Genomic DNA, 17,531 nt, shown 5'->3' with positions numbered 1-17,531 from the left:
TGTATATTATTTAAAATGTTGCTGTTTCCTAGGAGAGAATTCTGTCCCATATTAAATACTTATAACCATATCTGGATATTTAGCTATTAATAAAGATTAGCAGTCCCGTTATTTATTTCTGATTTATGGTTTTATTGCATATTTCTCAGGAATTGTGGCCCATGTGGTTTCCTTTTTTTTTTTTCCCCAGGTTTTCTGAGATTTGTTTGGAGGTTTAGTACACAGTTGATATTTATAAAATATGGATATTAAAAATGAAAAAAAGTGTTTTGGGATATACATGTGAAGGAGGAATTTGCATGTGAAGTCACGCATTATGAAATGTTAGGCAGTTTAGTGTGGTTAGACAAACTGAGTTGGCCACTGCCTCACCAGGGAATACAGGCAGGAATGGTTGTATATGTAATCTGTTGCTAACAGAGGAGTTGTTATTTTAAGTCATGGTTGTATGTGTCCTATGCATGCTTGTCATCAAACACTGTGCACAAAATGTTTGGGTGCTGGCTCTGTCCATTTCTTTGAGGCTTATTATGTTTTTGATAGGGTCTTTTAATAATAATGGCTTTTCCCATTTCTCCCTATATTTTCTCCTTTCTTGCTTAGTATTTCAAAGCTATATTGTTTGGAGTTTGTATTATCTTTGTGGTCAGTTACCCTTTTACCTGTGTTTGTGCTTTTTTGTTGTTGTTGTTGTTGCTTGTTTTTGAGTGTGTTATTTGACACTTATAAACGGTATATAGTTTCACTTCATTTATTTGTTTTATAATTTCAAGGCTAGGGGGTGTATCTCAGTAGTAGAGCACTTGGCTAGCACAACAAAAGTCAACCAAAAACTTCCTGTCTTTTAATAGATGAGTGGTGTCCAGCCACATTCATTATAGCATTGATAGGTTTAAGCTTATTTGTACCATCTTTCTCTTTGATTTTTTTAAAAAAACCATTTCTAGTTATTTCACCCCATGTCTCTTCTTCCATTTATTAGATTAATGGCATTTTCTCAAACCCATTTTCCCTATGTTAATGCCTAAGAAGTTTTATTGTATTCATATTTCTACTTACCCAGTGATTACACCAAATTTCTAAGCAATCCATTCCTTGGGGTTGTGTGGTTAGTGGGACACTGCTTGCAGATGTCACTGGCTATGTGTAGAGCTGCTTTGGATCGGGGTACTTCTGCCACTATCAGCTTTTCCATTAGAAACCGCTCCTGCACTTTGAGTTTGCTCATGGGTCTTCTAGGCAAATATATTAATTTATGATAGTAATCCTTTGTCCTCCGTTTAAAAAAACAGTATTAGCAACTAAAATGCTATAAACTTTCTTAGTGTTTCATGCAAATTCATGTGTGAGAATTGGTGTCTTTAATTACCATGAATTGTCACCTGATTCATAGCTGTCTCTCAACATCATTTTGTTTCACTTTCAGCTGGCAGCCGGTCAAGTTCCCCCGGGAAGTTGTTGGGAAGTGGCTATGGTGGACTTGCTGGGGGTTCCTCAAGAGGCCCACCTGTAACTCTGTCTTCAGAAAAACGAAGCAAGATTCCCAGGAGTCAGGGATGTAGCCGAGAAACAAGTCCTAACCGGATAGGATTAGGTAAGGATTCTCCAAGAATTGGGTTATGCTCTAATCACTGTCTGATACAGAAAGTCTGCTTTTCAACTCAAGGAGCTACTTCAGCTGTGCTTCAAAACAGGCATTTGCTTTGTGTGCTATATGATACAGATTACACTGAGATTTCATTTAGACCTGAAAAATGTGTGGAAGTTAGGCTTCCAGATGATCGGGCGGGAATTTACCATTTGCAAAGTACTAAAACTGGAAAATAAGAGGTCCTTTTCTAATTAGAAGCACTGCCGCTCTTCATTTTTCTTTCACTGAATTCATTTATCACTGGTGTAATTTTCAAAAGCCCCTTTTATTTTGATCTCTAACCTAATTGATGAAACTTATAGCAAAAGAATATGTATAATTACTCTTAGATAATTTTGATGAAACAGAAAAGCTGGAGATTGGTGAACACTGATATAAATACTCACCTGATTGTTGTTTAGTTTCTTTATAACACAGACGATCCTTCAGTGCCTGACAGACCTGAAACACTAATTCATGTTCCCTTTTAATGTAAAAGGACTTAAGATTTAATACCAAAACATTATTATTTATTGGTGCATCTACATTTATATATCTGTCTGCTTCATGAAGTACAAATTTACTACTGTAAAATGAGTACTTTAACCTTTCTTTAACCTTTAACCTTTTCTTTAACCTTTCTTGTTGGCTTAGTTTTCATATCCACTGATTTTTCTTAACATTTTTTTACTCTAATGTTTACTCTTTTTTAGACCCAAGAATTTGAAGGTAAATTAAACAGGTTTAGCTTCTCATTTCCAAACCCTTGTAATGTCTTGGGAAGGGGTGGGGATGTAAAGGGTACGGTGCATTGTGACAGGTGCTCAGGGACCATGAGAAAGGAGGCCCATGTGACCCTCCAGATTTTCTGGTAACAGGTGTCCTGGAATAGGTCCTGCTTTGAAGTACAAGGAAAAGATGCTCTCGGGAAAAGAGAACCAAATCCAGAAGCAGCTGGGCACGAAGGACTCATTAGCCATGTATGGTGGTTGGCAGTCAAGGCAGCGACTAGTAGGGCTCAGCCAGGGGCAGGTGTGAAGGAGTGGGTAAGATTTGATTGGAACTCAAATTTCCAAGACGAATGTCTGAACTGTCTCATCTGCTACCGAAATGAAAGTTGTCTGCATTTGGCTCAGGTTTTGTTCAGAAGGACATTTTATTTTAAATCTAGAAGTGAATCTTCAGCAGTCTTTGCCATTGTTGATTTCTGAAGTTTATGTAAGTTGTATGTATGCGTACATTCTATTATGATATCTAAAATTAGTGTTTTCAGTTGAGGACATTTAAGTGTCTCTCAGTACTGTTTGTTTCAGGTACTTTTCTTGCCGTGACAAAACACCTGACTGACCACAGCACCTTAGGGAGGAAGGGCTTGTTTGGGGTCACAGTTCTAGGGTACAGCCTGTCTTGCTGGGGAAGGCTTGTGGCAGGAGAGTGAGGCAGCTGGTCACCTGGGACCCCCAGTCAGGAAGAAAGCCATGGTGCTGATTCTCAGCTCACTCTTTTATGTAGTCCAGGCCCCCAGCCCACGGGGTGGGTCTTCCCATCTCAGTTTCCCCTGTCTAGAAACTCCCTTACAGACTTGCCCACTGGTGACAGGTCACCCACCAACCCTTACATTCTTCTTTAAAAAAATTAGGAAATAACCCAATTTCAGTAATCCAGCATAACTCTAGGACCTACTATTCCAGGCTTTCTCCAACGGTCCCTTGTGTATAGTAGTACTGGGCTTTGAAGGCCAGTATCTTGAAGCATCAATAAAGGAGTTTGTCTCCTTCCAAGAGCTCATATTTGAAGGTGGTATTTTTTGCTGTGTTTTGTTTTTTTGAAACAGGTCTTATGTAGCCCAGGCTAGCCTAGAACTCAGAGATCTGCCTACCTCTGTCTCCCAGGTGCTGGGATTGTATTACCATGTCTATCTAAAATATTATTTTGAAGGAAGTTATTTCCGTGGTGCTCATGAGGGAGGTGAGTAGTGCTGGAATTTTAAGATCATACATGAAGTTCTGATGAGAACTTATGAGAATATACATATAAAGAAATACATATGAACAAAATGTACCTTTACGCTTACTATTTAGAAGGTGGTAGGTGCTTAAAGTTTTTTAGTAATAGATTGTTTACTGTGATCATTGAGTTTATACTTGATATATATTTGTGTGCCTGGTCATTTGGTTTGCTACCTAGCAGTTTTAATTACAAATATTCAAAAGAGAGATAACATGTTTTAAAAATGTTTCCTCAAACCACCAAACCACTTAACTGAGCTAAAACTTAAGCGGTTTTAGTGGCTGTTAAACTAGGCTTAGAATTTACATTAAAAACTAATCCTAAGGCCAGGGGGATGGGTCTGTGGTAAAGCTGTTAGCTCCACAAGCTTGATCGCCAGAAGCCACAGAAAAAGCCAGGCGTGGTAGCTCATCTGTGTAATCCTAGCACTCCAGCTGCAAGGTGGGGGGAGAAAGCATAGCTACTGCCAGCTCCAGGCACAGAACTCAGGGACGGAAAAGAGCAAGGTGGGAACTGATCTCTACACATGTGCCATCCATCCCTGTCTTTCTTACATACACCCACACACGGAGAGAGAGAGAGAGAGAGAGAGAGAGAGAGAGAGAAGAGAGAGAGAGAGAGAGAGAGAGAGAGAGAGGAGAAGGGAGAGGAAACTAAAGAAAGAAAACCAATTTAGTGATAATCTACAAATTATTCCTCTTTTGTTTTAAATACATTTAACTAAATTTTCATTACTTGCTATAGAATAATGTCAGGGCCCTTGTTGTTGTATTTTTTGTTTTGTTGTTTATTTTTGAGACTGGGTCTCACCCTTTAGCCCAGGTTGGCCTAGAACTATAGCTGTAGTTCAAGATGCCTAGTTGCAGGAGTCTTTCCTCAGCCTCCCAGGATCTGGAAAAACAGGCTCCATCTACCCACAGGGGTAGGTGGGGTTATAGGCTCCATCATCTACCACAGTCAGAGCTGGGGTTCCAGGCTCCATCTACCACAGTGAGATCTGGGGTTCCAGGCCCCATCATCTACCACAGTGGGATCTGGGGTTACAGGCCCCATCATCTACCACAGTGGGATTTGGGGTTACAGGCTCCATCATCTACCACAGTGGGATTTGGGGTTACAGGCTCCATCATCTACCACAGTGGGATCTGGGGTTACAGGCCCCATCATCTACCACAGTGGGATTTGGGGTTACAGGCTCCATCATCTACCACAGTGGGATTTGGGGTTACAGGCTCCATCATCTACCACAGTGGGATCTGGGGTTACAGGCCCCATCTGCCACACTCAGCTGCCATTTAGTTACTAAGTAAAAAGCACAAAGGCCTGCTTACTCTTGTACACAGTGCCTCCCCACCTCTCTCCCCCTCCAGAGACTGACTGACTGTCTGTCTGTCTGTCTGTCTGTCTGTCTGTCTGTCTGTCGGTCTGTCTCTCCCTCCCCCCCCTCTCTCTCTCTTCCTCCACCATTTTTCCCTCTTATCCCTTCATAAGCTACCCAAACAATTAGGAAAGCACATTTATAAATTTTCCCACTTTGGTGTCTTAAAGACTTTGCAGATGTGAAGCCATGGAAATAGTCAGAGTCACTGGTGCCTCCTGTTCACTTCTGCGCATCTATCGAAAAGACTACAAAAAACCATTCAACAGTTTTGCAACCTACATTGTGTGATATATATTTTAAATGTCTTATGACTTTTTGATTAAAACAGATTTTTGGAAGATTGAAATTAACTAACTGATTTCTTTCAATTATGAAATTAGATTTGCTCAGACATGAAAATGCCTAGAGAGGCATAAAATGTGTGGTTTCTAGTAGTTTTTCTTAATTCTCTTGCACTTTCACTTTGGTGTGTACTCTGATTGGGTCATTCCTTAAAAGGCAAAAGTTGGGTTGGAGAGATGTTAAGAGTTCCAACAGTTGGAACATAAACTCTTGGAGAGGACTAGAGTTCAGTTGCTAGGTCCCACCTTTAACTCCAGCCCAGGTGGATCTGATGCTCTCTTCTGGCTTCTATAGGCATTGCACTCATGTGGAATTACTACTATAGACATACACAAACACACATAAGTAAAAATGAAAATAAATCCTTTAAGACAAATGTAAGGATTACCCTTGATATATGGTAGTCTTATCAAGAAATGCAAACCAAACAAGTACCAGCATTTCATGTAGACAAAAAGTCAAGAGCTTCCTAGAGTGACTGCTGTTAGAAAGACTTAAGTGTATTTCTCCTGTTCCTCTTACACCTCCCCCATGGCATTGTCTCACTTGGATATTTGTTTGGGCCTTTACTACCAAGACAAGCTGAATTTATAATCTAGGTAGATAGATAGGTAGGTTAGTGGGTAGGTAGATGGGTGGAGAGTATATGAATAGTTTTGACAACTTAGTCTAAAAATAATTTTCTGTGATTATTCTATATATCTTTCTGTAGACTAGTCTTGGAACTAATGTTTTAAGTGTCTATTTTTTGTCTTACTGGTTAAATTATCCTGCATTGGAAATACCACTCTTACCACAATATGCACTTTAATAGGATTTGGGGCAATTATGGAGAGATTTCTGACAAAGTAGTGGGCAGAATTCTTTTTCTGTATGCCACATCATAAAGGAACCCATGAACATGGGTGGGTGAGTGCCTTCTCTGGAAGAAATACCAAGAGGGTAAGGCTTGTCGAGAAGTTTGTGTGGGCATTTTCCATATCACAGCTGTTTGTTCTTGTTAGTGGTCTTCGTAAAGTAGGCCTAGTCCAGAGAGAGCATGTATTTCCGTTTCTTTAGCAACTCTATGAACTTGAAAAGGCATGGGTTCTGCATAAAGTTGCAGTGTAATCAGCTGAGCATGCACTTATAGCCAGGAGAACATTTTTAACCACCTGTTTTGGAATAGACAGTAGAAAAGGTCAGGACTTCCATGTATAATGTTTGGCAAGCAACTCTGAAGTATATATGGGTATTGTCCCACATATGGGTATTACCCCCAGTACCCTTCTCATATAAATGAGGTGATTCTTTTTAATTCTTTATTTCCCTCTGGGGAAGATGAGAACCAGGGAGACCAAGTAGGTGGATCAGTGAGGCAGTTGGGAGCTGTATGGGTCACTTTGTGGCTCATACAGTAGTCTCTAAAGATAAGCAGCCCTGCTGTGTCCACTTGAGGAAGCTCCTATGTGTCAGTTGATACAGCTTGGCATCTGTTGCTCTTGCTCTCCTTGTATAGCATATTTAGAATATTACCAGGAATTGCTGATTAAATAGTCACCAGTACCGTGAGTGCAAACCTCAGTGTTTTCTGTGTCATTCTGTACAAATTAAGAAATTTCCATTGTGGCCTTTGGGTCTATCATTCAGATTATATTTCTGCTTCACCTTTCCCTTCCCGTAAATTGACAAGCATCTGGGCCCCAGCATGGAGCTGTGGAGCACACTCTAAGCTAGCTTCATTTCTCACTTACACATTCTTCTTTTTTGCAGAGTTTCATGATTCTGCTTAGTGAGATGTCCTTGTTATAGTTTAGCTATAAATCTTTGCTCTGAAATATTAGGCTGTGTTCATTGTGATCTAGAAGATATGCTTGTTTTTACCATCAGAAAATCAAGCTCACTAGTTTCCAAAGTCTCGAGGCATTCCTATCCAGTCCAGAAGCTCTAGATCTCTGAAGATGAACTGCCCCACCAGCTGTGATGTTAGGCATTCCTCTGCACATACCCTGTACTCCGTATTTCTGAAGAGTGTTTTGCCAATAAATTATCTGTTTCCTCAAATTGAGAAGCACGGGTATCATGGTCTTCCTGAGCTTCACAGCCAAAATATTATTAGACTTAGACTATTGTATGACTTTGCCTTACAGTCTAATATTTCAATGTATGGGAATAATAAACTATCCAGAGACAACTATAAAGTAATTACTATTCCGAGGCCAGTAGAGGAATCTTCTTGCGCAAATACTGAGATTGTCCGTTTTCTTGCTGTAGAGCTCAGAAGATAATAAAGTCAGTCCTGACTCTGAATCTGTTGGCTTAGATGGTTGGCTTCATGTATGTGATATCTCCATCTTGATGAGCATGTCAAGAGCCGTCTTCTTTTCCTTAGGGAAGTTTGTAGACTTCCAGACCAGAGCCTTCATTCCTATTATTCATCCAAATTAAACAGTCTTTTGGGGAACCAAGTGCTGTGAAAACAGCTTTGGTCTCCAGAGCTCTTGGTAAGATGTCTTCTGAAGCCACAGACATTCGTGTTTCTGACATGCTTTAGATCTTATTATATTTGATGCCAAGCTGTTCTTTGGGAAGATTTCATTTCTCACATTTAAGTGTAATTTCACTTCAGTGTTTTAAATCCACAGCCTTCTGAGAGTCAGAGCACAGTTTATCCAGACCCTCCTGTCAGTAAGACCTCATCATGGGCAGGTGGCCCATACTTCCCAGCATAGACAATGTCATAATTACATTGAAGCAAATGTGACTGATGCTTGTGAGTTTTTCTGTCTTCATTAAATTTGTTCACCTTCTCTGAAACCCCTCATGCTGCACGCTAGCACGGAGCAGCCGTATCCCCAGACCCAGCATGAGTCAGGGGTGCAGCCGCGATACCAGCCGTGAGAGCAGCCGCGATACAAGCCCTGCTCGGGGCTTCGCTCCACTCGGTGAGTACCCATAGGCACTTTGCAGGGGCTCCCGGTGCTTGTGCAGGCACTGCTGGGTGGAATGACCGCTTCCCTCTGCTGCCCTGTGATCCTCTCTTCTCTCTTCCCTCTTCCCTCGTCCTTAGTCACCCTCGTGGTTCCCCCTGCATGTGTAAACTTCAACAACTACCAGTTTTCACAAATTAGAGGAAAAAAATCACCATTTCAATCTGCCATGGCCATTTGTGGCCTCCTGTCACTGGGCAAGCCCATTCTAAGTGGCATTTTCTAACATAAGGCAAAACTTAGCTGAAGTGAATGGCTTCATGTGAATTCACAGGAAGTAAATTCAGAATCCACACTTAGTCATCACATTTCTGTACCGTTATTTTTCCCAAAGAGGATGGAACTAGGGACCTCAAGCTTCCAGAGGGCTAGGCTCTGAGCCACGCCCCCAAGCCCAATATATATTATTCAAAGGAAGGGCAAAAGTGTTCATATAACGTTTTGAAAATTAAATGAGTTTTAATAGCCCTGCCTTCCTCCAAAATGGACATAGTACGTTTGTTTAGTACAAATTATCAATTCTCAAAGGTGTCCATCCACACACTAATGAAAGTATTTTTATCCTTTTAAGGTTATTTTTCAGTTGTGTGGCATGTGTAGGTCATCCAGGTGTATATTGTACTCTTAATGAATGTAAGAGCAGAAGTAATTTTCTTGGATTAGACCTAGACCTGAAATGACCCCCATTCCCAGTGAAGCAGGGGCTTCAGCAGTCTGATTTTTTTTTTTCTTTCGACTGTCTGATTATTCAGATGATCTTTTCACTCTGCAAATGTCACTCCATGAGAGACAGTAGTAGATCAAGTGGGAGGTCTCTCCTGCTGATGCCACACACCTCTTCTGATGCCTTGTTTTTTCTCCAGTCACTGTCAACAATTGAAGTCAAGACGTAGCCTCTAAAAACAGATATGAAAGTTCTCTTTCTCTAGTAGTTCCTTCCCTTAGGTTGTCAGTTATTCTTCTGTCCCTCAGCCAGGTAGCTTTGCCAGTGTATGTCAGGTATGCCGCAGTACCACTCAAGCTTTGGAGCTGTATCTCAAGATAGCAACACTGATACTACTTGCTTTTAACCCCTTAATGAACTGGTGATTTTTCCTTTTAAATTCAGGTTATACACCTGTGCGCCTTGGCTAGCTTATCTGATCTTCCAAACAACCTGTTACATGAGTAAGCATTCAGTCTGGATGATTTTTGTCTGCTAGAAGCAGGTCAGCTTTTCCATATGGCTGATATTTTACACTGTCTGTGAACCCAGCCTTGAAGTCTCTCATGCAGTTTGTGGACCAGACAAGGAGGGCTGAATTCTTGGTATCTAGATTGACCCCTGAGCAATTGATTGATCACACTAGCTCCTTAGGTAGACAGATAACTGCTTAACTGACTTGGTGAAATCCCAGAATATCGCAGTGTGTAGTTGCCATTGCCAAGGCAGAAGCTGTGGCTCCTGATGAACTCTGGCTTCATCATCTGCTGTCTTCTGTTGTACTCAGGGCAGTAGGAAATACCTCCAGCTGAATTTTTAGACCATGCCTTTTACCTCCTTGGGTTAAATCTGGCCCCTAAACTCGTTGTCCAGAGGACTAAAAAAGGACACCATTTGAAGCACAGTGCCTTCAGTCCCTGCTCACACCCTTATCATCCTCCAAGCCTGACGTTATGGTCATGCAGTGAAGCTGTGGAGCCAAGTGTGGTTTTGACTCCCAGCCTGCCTTGTTTAAAAGCAGGTCTAATGAGTTCCCTCACATTGCTAAATGCTTGGCAGTAAGGTCCCTACTGTGTTAGATACAGAAAAGTACTCAAGAGATTTTACTGAAGTGTTGGTTTCCAGGCTTGGAGTTAGGACTTGGGGATTCAGAGAGGCCACCCAGAAAGTGGCTGTCTTGTGGGAGCTTGTTCATATCCCTGAACACCTCCTTTTTTCTTGTTTGTCTCCATAATCACTTCCCACCAGTTACCCTTTGAGGAAGGAAGGGAGGGAGGGAGGGAGGAAAGGAGGAAGGTAGTTGTATCTCAGTGAATGCAGAACGCTCTCTGCCTCCCAGAGGATTGGTTCTAGGGCTGCCTGCAGATGCTCAGTCCGTCCTACAAAATGCTGGAGTATTAAACACAGCCTATGCTCCCCGTGCTTCCCCATCCATACATTTAAATCATCACTGAATTATTTATAATATGAAACAATGTAAATGCTGTGTTCTTTAGGGATTAACGACAGAAAGCATATTCAAAATCTACAGGAGTGAAAGTTGTGGAGAGGTTGCCTACTGTACTTGCCATTTTTAAGTTTGCAACACTGTGTTGAAGCCTCTCAATAGTCTTAATGCTAAGTGCAATTATAGACTAGAACTCTGCTGCCAGTCAAGTCAGGCTTTGACATAAGTGAGTCCTTCATGGATTCCATTGCTGGGTGTTCACTTGGGAGGAGTCGGTACAGAGTGGCTATTCTGTACAGTATTGTGTTCAAACCAAAGAAATGCATTTTAAAAGAGCTACAGACAAGCTCTAGTATTAAAACATTTTCAATGTAAGCTTCAAGAAAGAGTGCTAATGCAATAGATAGGAACTGTGCAGTCCACTCTGGTCTCAAGGAAACGGTAACCAGCTTCCTTACAAAGTGGTAAGTCTTATTCTAGACACATCACCTCATGTTTTGTGTGTGAACTTCTGAAAAGAGGATTTTCTCTTCTTTATTTCAAACTGCTAAAATTTGTATTGCTTGACCAGGTAACGTTTCTTCTTAATGTTACATCTACCACAGGGGTGTATATTGTATAAAGTGACATGAGCCTAGGAATAAAATTACACCGGAGGTTAGCGGTTTTGACACTTAGTGAATAAATGTGTGAGTTTTAATGTGTGCAGAATAGCAGGGGTAAAGGGTTTCACCTATCTGTGGTTTTGTTAGGCATGTGAGTATCTATGATAGCGCACCGTGACTTTCCCAGAGCAGTGAAAGAAACAGCATCTTCTGTTGTTCTCACTAGATGAGTAGCTGAATACTATATAGACCTGTGACGTCAGCATTGCAGACCAACTTCTTATTCCAAATTCATTTCTCAAAGGTACTCTCTTCACAGTGATGGAATTTAACATCTATTTCTTCAGGTCGATGAATTCATAAACATATTACAAATACTTGCTCCTAAAATAATATCCTAAATGTAAGTTTTCCATAACCTTTACCGCTACCCCTAATGCTAATACTGTCTTCAGCACTGCTGTGTGCTGGTGGTGTGTGTTCCCCTTTAACACGCTCTATGACAGACAAGAGGTAGGTACTGTGACTAACAACCACTTTAGAGATGAAAAAACCAAGAGAAAAAAGAGGGTTAGTATATTACCAAGGGCCCCAGCTTGCTGTGTGCAAACCAGGCCTGCCATTTGTTTCTCAAGTGGTGCTCAGACAGACTTCTGTACTCCATCTCCAAGGATGGCCTCCACACTCACTGCCTGTGGATGCCCAATAGTTAGACAAGTACATTAATAACGAGGGTAGCTGTGCAGTAGACACTAAGCCTTCCCACTGGGTAGATTGTAGGTGTTTGAGCCCCCTTGTTATCCATGAATTTCTGTTGAGATAACATTAGGGAACCTCTCTGCTTTTGTTTTTGGTGCATGGTGGCATATGCATCACATACCAGTGACCCATCTCGTAAGCCCAGTTGATACTCCATCCTCTCGCTGTCCACCCTGGGTTCAGATGGTGCTCTGACCCCTAATGTTCTTCATGTGGCTTATTTCCATGACGGCTGGTGGAAGCTTCGTGTGTGAATCTAAACCTGGAGTCTGAGTCCGTCAGTGCGTCCTTAGTATAAAGTAGCACTGTAACGAGTGCCTATGTCATGCCTGTGTGTGTAAGAGCTGTGTGAGGCCAGTGGCCATCATGCAGTGTGGGGTCAGTCCTGCTGTCCATTCATACCCAGCACCATTTCTTCATGAGAAACGCGGCCTTGGTGGTAGCAGCCCCTGCATTACCTCTGGTACTTGTGTGTTAACCCTGTGGGTGTTGCCGTTCCTTTTACCTGCAGCCTCTCGACGTCATTCCAGGTCCACTAGTGCTCTCTCCACTGCTGAATCTGTTGGGCAGTCAGGTGAACAAGTGCTAACTGCATGACTCGGCTTCTCCATCCATCCTCCCACCCCCATGCCAGCCTTTGTTGTCATTGTGTCAGCTAGCGCTTGGCATGTGTGCACCTCATGTCCACCTTCCTGTGTTGTTCTTTTTTTGAGTTGTTGAATGTTTATGGTTCTGTTCATAGGCTTGATGCTTGGTCACCTGTTTGGCATTGTTTCTCTAGCATTCATATCTACATCAAAACAAAAATCAGGGAAGTACTTTTTCCTTCCTCAAACCCCCCTCCCAGGAAAAGAACAACCTTAAGTAGGTGTCACTAGGCCTCCCATCCAGCAGCAGTGTACTGCCAGATGCTAAATTAGCCATGTTAGTGTCAGGTACCAGTTTCACACACCTCAGATTACAGCATACATAATGTCACAATATGAAAATAAATATATTGCCCAGAAAGCTTTATAGAAAAGCAGGGTCAGGATCCAGGCCATGAAGAGGCAAGAGGTTAATCTCATTGCCTGTGAACTCCAAACCTGTCTCAGCTTCACTTAAGCAAAACCCACTGCTCATAGGAGTAAAGAGTGAGTGTCTAAAGATGCATCCATATGTCACCTTAACTGGCGTCATTGTCATACACTAACAGCCCCTAATGGCTAGTTTCTCAATGGAGTCAGCATGCTCTACTAATTCACGTACTGTTAACAGTGCCAATGCTTACCTGTTTATCAAGTGAATGTGAATCACTTGCCCTTTCAGCCTTCTAAATGAAGCCAGCTGCATGTTTTCACCATGTAGGCTTTGATCAAATGTGTTCCCTTAAGGATTAGGGGCCAGGCTGAGGATGCAGTCCTCTGTATCAATCCTTTGGAAAACAGCTTTATCACAATGTTGGAACAGTGAGCATGGACCACAGGGTTTTTGCCTGATGAAAACAAAAAGCCTGTCATTCTACTTAGATCTAGACAAGCATGTCCCCTTCAGATCCACAGGTCACATTGTCTACTTTATCAGATGACCGACAATTGCTGTGAGTGGCAAAGCTATATGCATCTGGGAAGCACTGAATCTTTGCTTTATTCTTAAAAAGTTTTAATTTTCTGTCTGAAAAGATCCAATATTATCCCTGGAATAAGAATTGCTGGCATGAAATCTACTTGTGTTTTTTTTGTTTGTTTGTTTGTTTTGTTTTATTTTGTTTTTTATTTTTGTTTGTTTTTAAGACTTTATGTGTATGCTGGGTAACTTTTAAATGGCTTTTAACTGAATTACTCATTTCGTTACTCATAAATCCCCTGCTATCTACCCTTTTTTAATGGAAAAAAAATACTTGAACCAAAATTACTTACAAAACAGCATGCATATAACTCTCAATTCTATCCCTGCTTCACGTTCTAACAAATGAGCATACATATGTAGGTATGAGTTGACTGTCCATGGTCTTTGTAGTTCATATAGTAACAGTAACTCACCACCAAAGCCTAATGGAATAAGATGGCATTTGTCATCATCAGCAGTGCATTAAAAAAGGGGATAGTATGACATACAGTTTTTGTTTCTTTATTAAAAATTTTGTGACTGTGTATGAGTCTATTAACTGGCAGTATGTAAATTATTTTCCCTGCCTGTGGTAGTAGAAGGGTAAACTGTTTTGAAAGTGGTATTTTTAAAAAGCTAAATAATGCTTCATTTTAAAGTTCACTAATTTTGCAGATGATGTTTCATTCCCTGTCCAAATGTTTAAATATATCATTTCATAAGCAAGTCAATTCCTAGGGCCCAGCAAGATGGCTCAGCAGGCAAAGGCTTGCCACCAAGCCTGACAACCTGAATTGCATATCTGGTACCCACACAATGGAAAAAGAGAACTGACTCCTGCAAGTTGTCCTCTGACTTCCATTGAGTATCATAGCCCCTCCTCACATAATAATAAATAAATTAAAATTAATTTCAATAGAATGATCAATCCCTAAAGAAATAAATACAATATCTTATTTTAAATGCTGTATTGCTAAAGTGTGTCTAAGGCAGAGGTTTATTTTTCCTTGTCTAAATATTCAAAATGTTTTTTTTAAGATTTTATTTATTTGTTAGGTATACAACATTCTGCTTCTATGTATATCTGCACACCAGAAGAGGGCACCAGATCTCATAACGGATGGTTGTGAGCCACCATGTGGGTGCTGGGAAATGAACTCAGGAACTCTGGAAGAGCAGTCAATGCTCTTAACCTCTGAGCCACATCTCTCCAGACCCTCAAAATGTTTTTTATCTTCACATTTTTTTTCTTCTAGAGGTTTCTATGCATTAGAATTTTAATGAGTAAACTTTTCATCAGTAGCTGATGAACCCTCCCTGGAATGTATAATTTCCATGGACTTTCTCCTGCTGTAGTTTTAGTCTTCACACTTTTTAAGGAAAGCTGGTTGGTTGACTTCATGGGACTTGAAGAAGTAAGTTCATTTACCTTGATGAAGAATAGCCTTAGGCAGCTGGATAGGTGGCTGTGTGGGTAAGAGCGCTTACTGCTTCTCCAGAGAACCCATGTTGAGTTGCCAGCGCCTGTGTTACTCAGCTCATAAGTGCCTTTAATTCCAGCTCCAGGGTGTCTGGTGCCCTTTTCTGGCCTCTTAGCACACGTGTGACATACACTCACACAGACACACAAATAAATAAAACTAACTTTTTAAAAGAACTTTAGAGTAATTGCTTAAATTGCTAACAATCATCCTGAGTTTTTGGATTCCTTCTGCCTTATCTATATAAAGTTTGTCATTCAAAAATCCTTGAAGGAACCCAGGTAACATTTAAACTGGTGATATCTAAATGATTGATGTTCTGAAAAGAAAGCACTAGATTCTTACGGTGATCATTAGGTAATTTTTTTTAGTAAGTTGATCTTTAAATAATAATAACACTAAGGAAAATTTGTACCAAGATCAATTTAATAATTTATTTCAAATCTTAACTTTTTCCATCACTTTGCCTTAGATCTTAGATCTTATTTTCCAAACCACAAAGCTTGCTTAAGCTAAGTAACCATTAACGGCACTTGCCTCTAGAAGGAAAACTAAATAGAGTAAAAGAGTCAACCCAGAACCTCTTCCCTTCAAGTTCTCTTATCTTCCATCCCAGGCCTTTTCAGTAACAGAATGTCCAGAACAGGCTCCACTTTCAAAATAAATAAATGAAGGAAGGAAGGAAGGAAGGAAGGAAGGAAGGAAGGAAGGAAAAGCTCTTGCAGTGACATGTCAGTGTTACATGTGATGCTGCAGACGCGTCCAGTGCAGTTCACACCGGCTAGGGAGTTTTCATGTCTCTGTCTTAGTGGAAGGAGGCAGGAACCCTTATAGAGAACTAAGAAGCTATGTGTAGACTGACACATGTTCTGCTTTTGTCTTTAAATAGATCGGTTTGGGCTGGGCCAGTCAGGAAGAATCCCTGGTTCCGTGAATGCCATGCGAGTACTGAGCACCAGCACAGACCTAGAAGCTGCAGTGGCTGACGCGCTGGTAAGAGGCACAGGAAGGATGGAGTTCGCAGTTGCTCAAACGTGTTTTTCTACCTTAATACAAAATTGCCCTCAAATCGGGGGACTAAATTATCTTTTGCACTCTTCAAAAGGTGTGTGAATAGGACTGGGGTGATGGCTCAACCATTAAATAAAGCACTTGCAAAGGTGAGGACCAGAGTTCAGATCCCAGGACCCACGTGGATACCAGGTTCAGGGGTGGCCTGCCTGTAGTCCCAGCATTCCAGGGCCAGAATGGCATCCTCTGAGAAACCTGGCCAGCTCAATTACATGTTGGCAGTCTGTGGGTTTGCATGAGAGGGTTGTGATCAAGGAAGACTTGACGTCCTCTCAGCCTGCCCCATGCGTGCGCGCGAGTGAGCACATACATACATACACACACACACACACACACACACACACACACACACACACACACACACATTGACATGCTCATATCCACACATATATACACAGGAGAAAAAGAGAGAAGTTATGTAAAGTTATTATTGTTTTCTTTCTCACACTTTTGCCTCTTTGCAACACACAGTGAAGTCAGCCTTCAGGAAATAGCAGCATCAAGAGCTTGACCCATGAATGCTCCTTGGCACTCAGGAAATTTTGATGGCATTGGGCTTCCCATATGTCATCAAGCTCTCTCTTTTGTTTCTGTATACCATAGCTGCTTTTCCCACAGTATTTCCTGTTTTCCATCCTGTTGCCTCCATTGCTTTATGAGCTTTGACAGCACAGTCTACATTCATGATTATAACCATAGACGATAAACTTTTAAGACCTGAAAGTTGTATTTATTCTGTTATGTGATTCTGACTTAGATTCCCCCGCCCCCCAAAATGGATCAATTCAGTATTTGAGAAAAATGGCCTAGGTTGGGGAGATGGCTCAGTCAATACAGTACTTGTCCTGCAAGCACAGGGACCCAAGTTTAATCCCCAGAATCCACATATAAAGCTGTGTGTGGTGATGTACCCTTATCATTGCTGCACCAGAGAGATGGAGATGGGCTGAGTCCAGGAGCTCAGAAGTAAGTGAGATCCTGTCTCACAAACAAGGTAAATAGCATCTCGAAGAATGGTATCTCAGGTTGGCCCCCACTTCTTTCGCTCTCTGTCTTTCTCTCTCACTCACACATACACACAAACATACACACGCATGCATTTTGCATGAATACACATGAAAATGTTCCTAAATGTTAAGCTTTGGTCTCTAAATATCTAAAGCAGTAGTGGAGGGAATTTTGCATATTACATTAAAAAAAAAAAAACCAAATGCTCATGACTCTTTAGTCTGTGGCACAGCGAACATTCTGTAGAATCAGCTTGTGGCGAACTTGCCTCCCCGCTAGGAACAGCCTTCTGCACCCGCTTCACATGCTCAGCATTTGAAATAGGTGTCTTCAGAATGGTCTCATAGGCGCCCTGCCCTCTGCTGTTTCAGGATTTATTCTCTTGTTCGGAAAAGAACACACACAAAACACTGCCTTTCAAAACTGCGGTTTTGAGTTTAGCTGGTGCCACCTGATCATCGCTTTATGGTCTGTGGCTGCTGTGAATCCCACTTCCATCCCTTTGCATCTCTGCCTTGTTTGTTCTTGCTCAGTCAGC

The 17,531-nt window shown here is 41.4% G+C and overlaps 1 protein-coding gene across 3 annotated transcripts in view; it reads left to right on the top strand.

Annotated features, from left to right (window-relative positions):
- Positions 1-17,531, top strand: part of Clasp1 (cytoplasmic linker associated protein 1) — a 223,879-nt gene that overhangs the window by 138,571 nt on the left and 67,777 nt on the right. For all 3 annotated transcript variants that reach the window (XM_027417839.2, XM_027417836.2, XM_035445987.1), the window contains 2 exons: positions 1,427-1,594; positions 15,804-15,907. In XM_027417839.2, coding sequence (XP_027273640.1) covers positions 1,427-1,594; positions 15,804-15,907 — 272 coding nt within the window. The remainder of the gene's footprint in view (positions 1-1,426; positions 1,595-15,803; positions 15,908-17,531) is intronic.

This window comes from Cricetulus griseus, chromosome 5 (genome assembly GCF_003668045.3).
Source record: "Cricetulus griseus strain 17A/GY chromosome 5, alternate assembly CriGri-PICRH-1.0, whole genome shotgun sequence".
NCBI lineage: Eukaryota > Metazoa > Chordata > Mammalia > Rodentia > Cricetidae > Cricetulus > Cricetulus griseus.
This window is presented reverse-complemented; position numbering and strand designations above follow the sequence as displayed.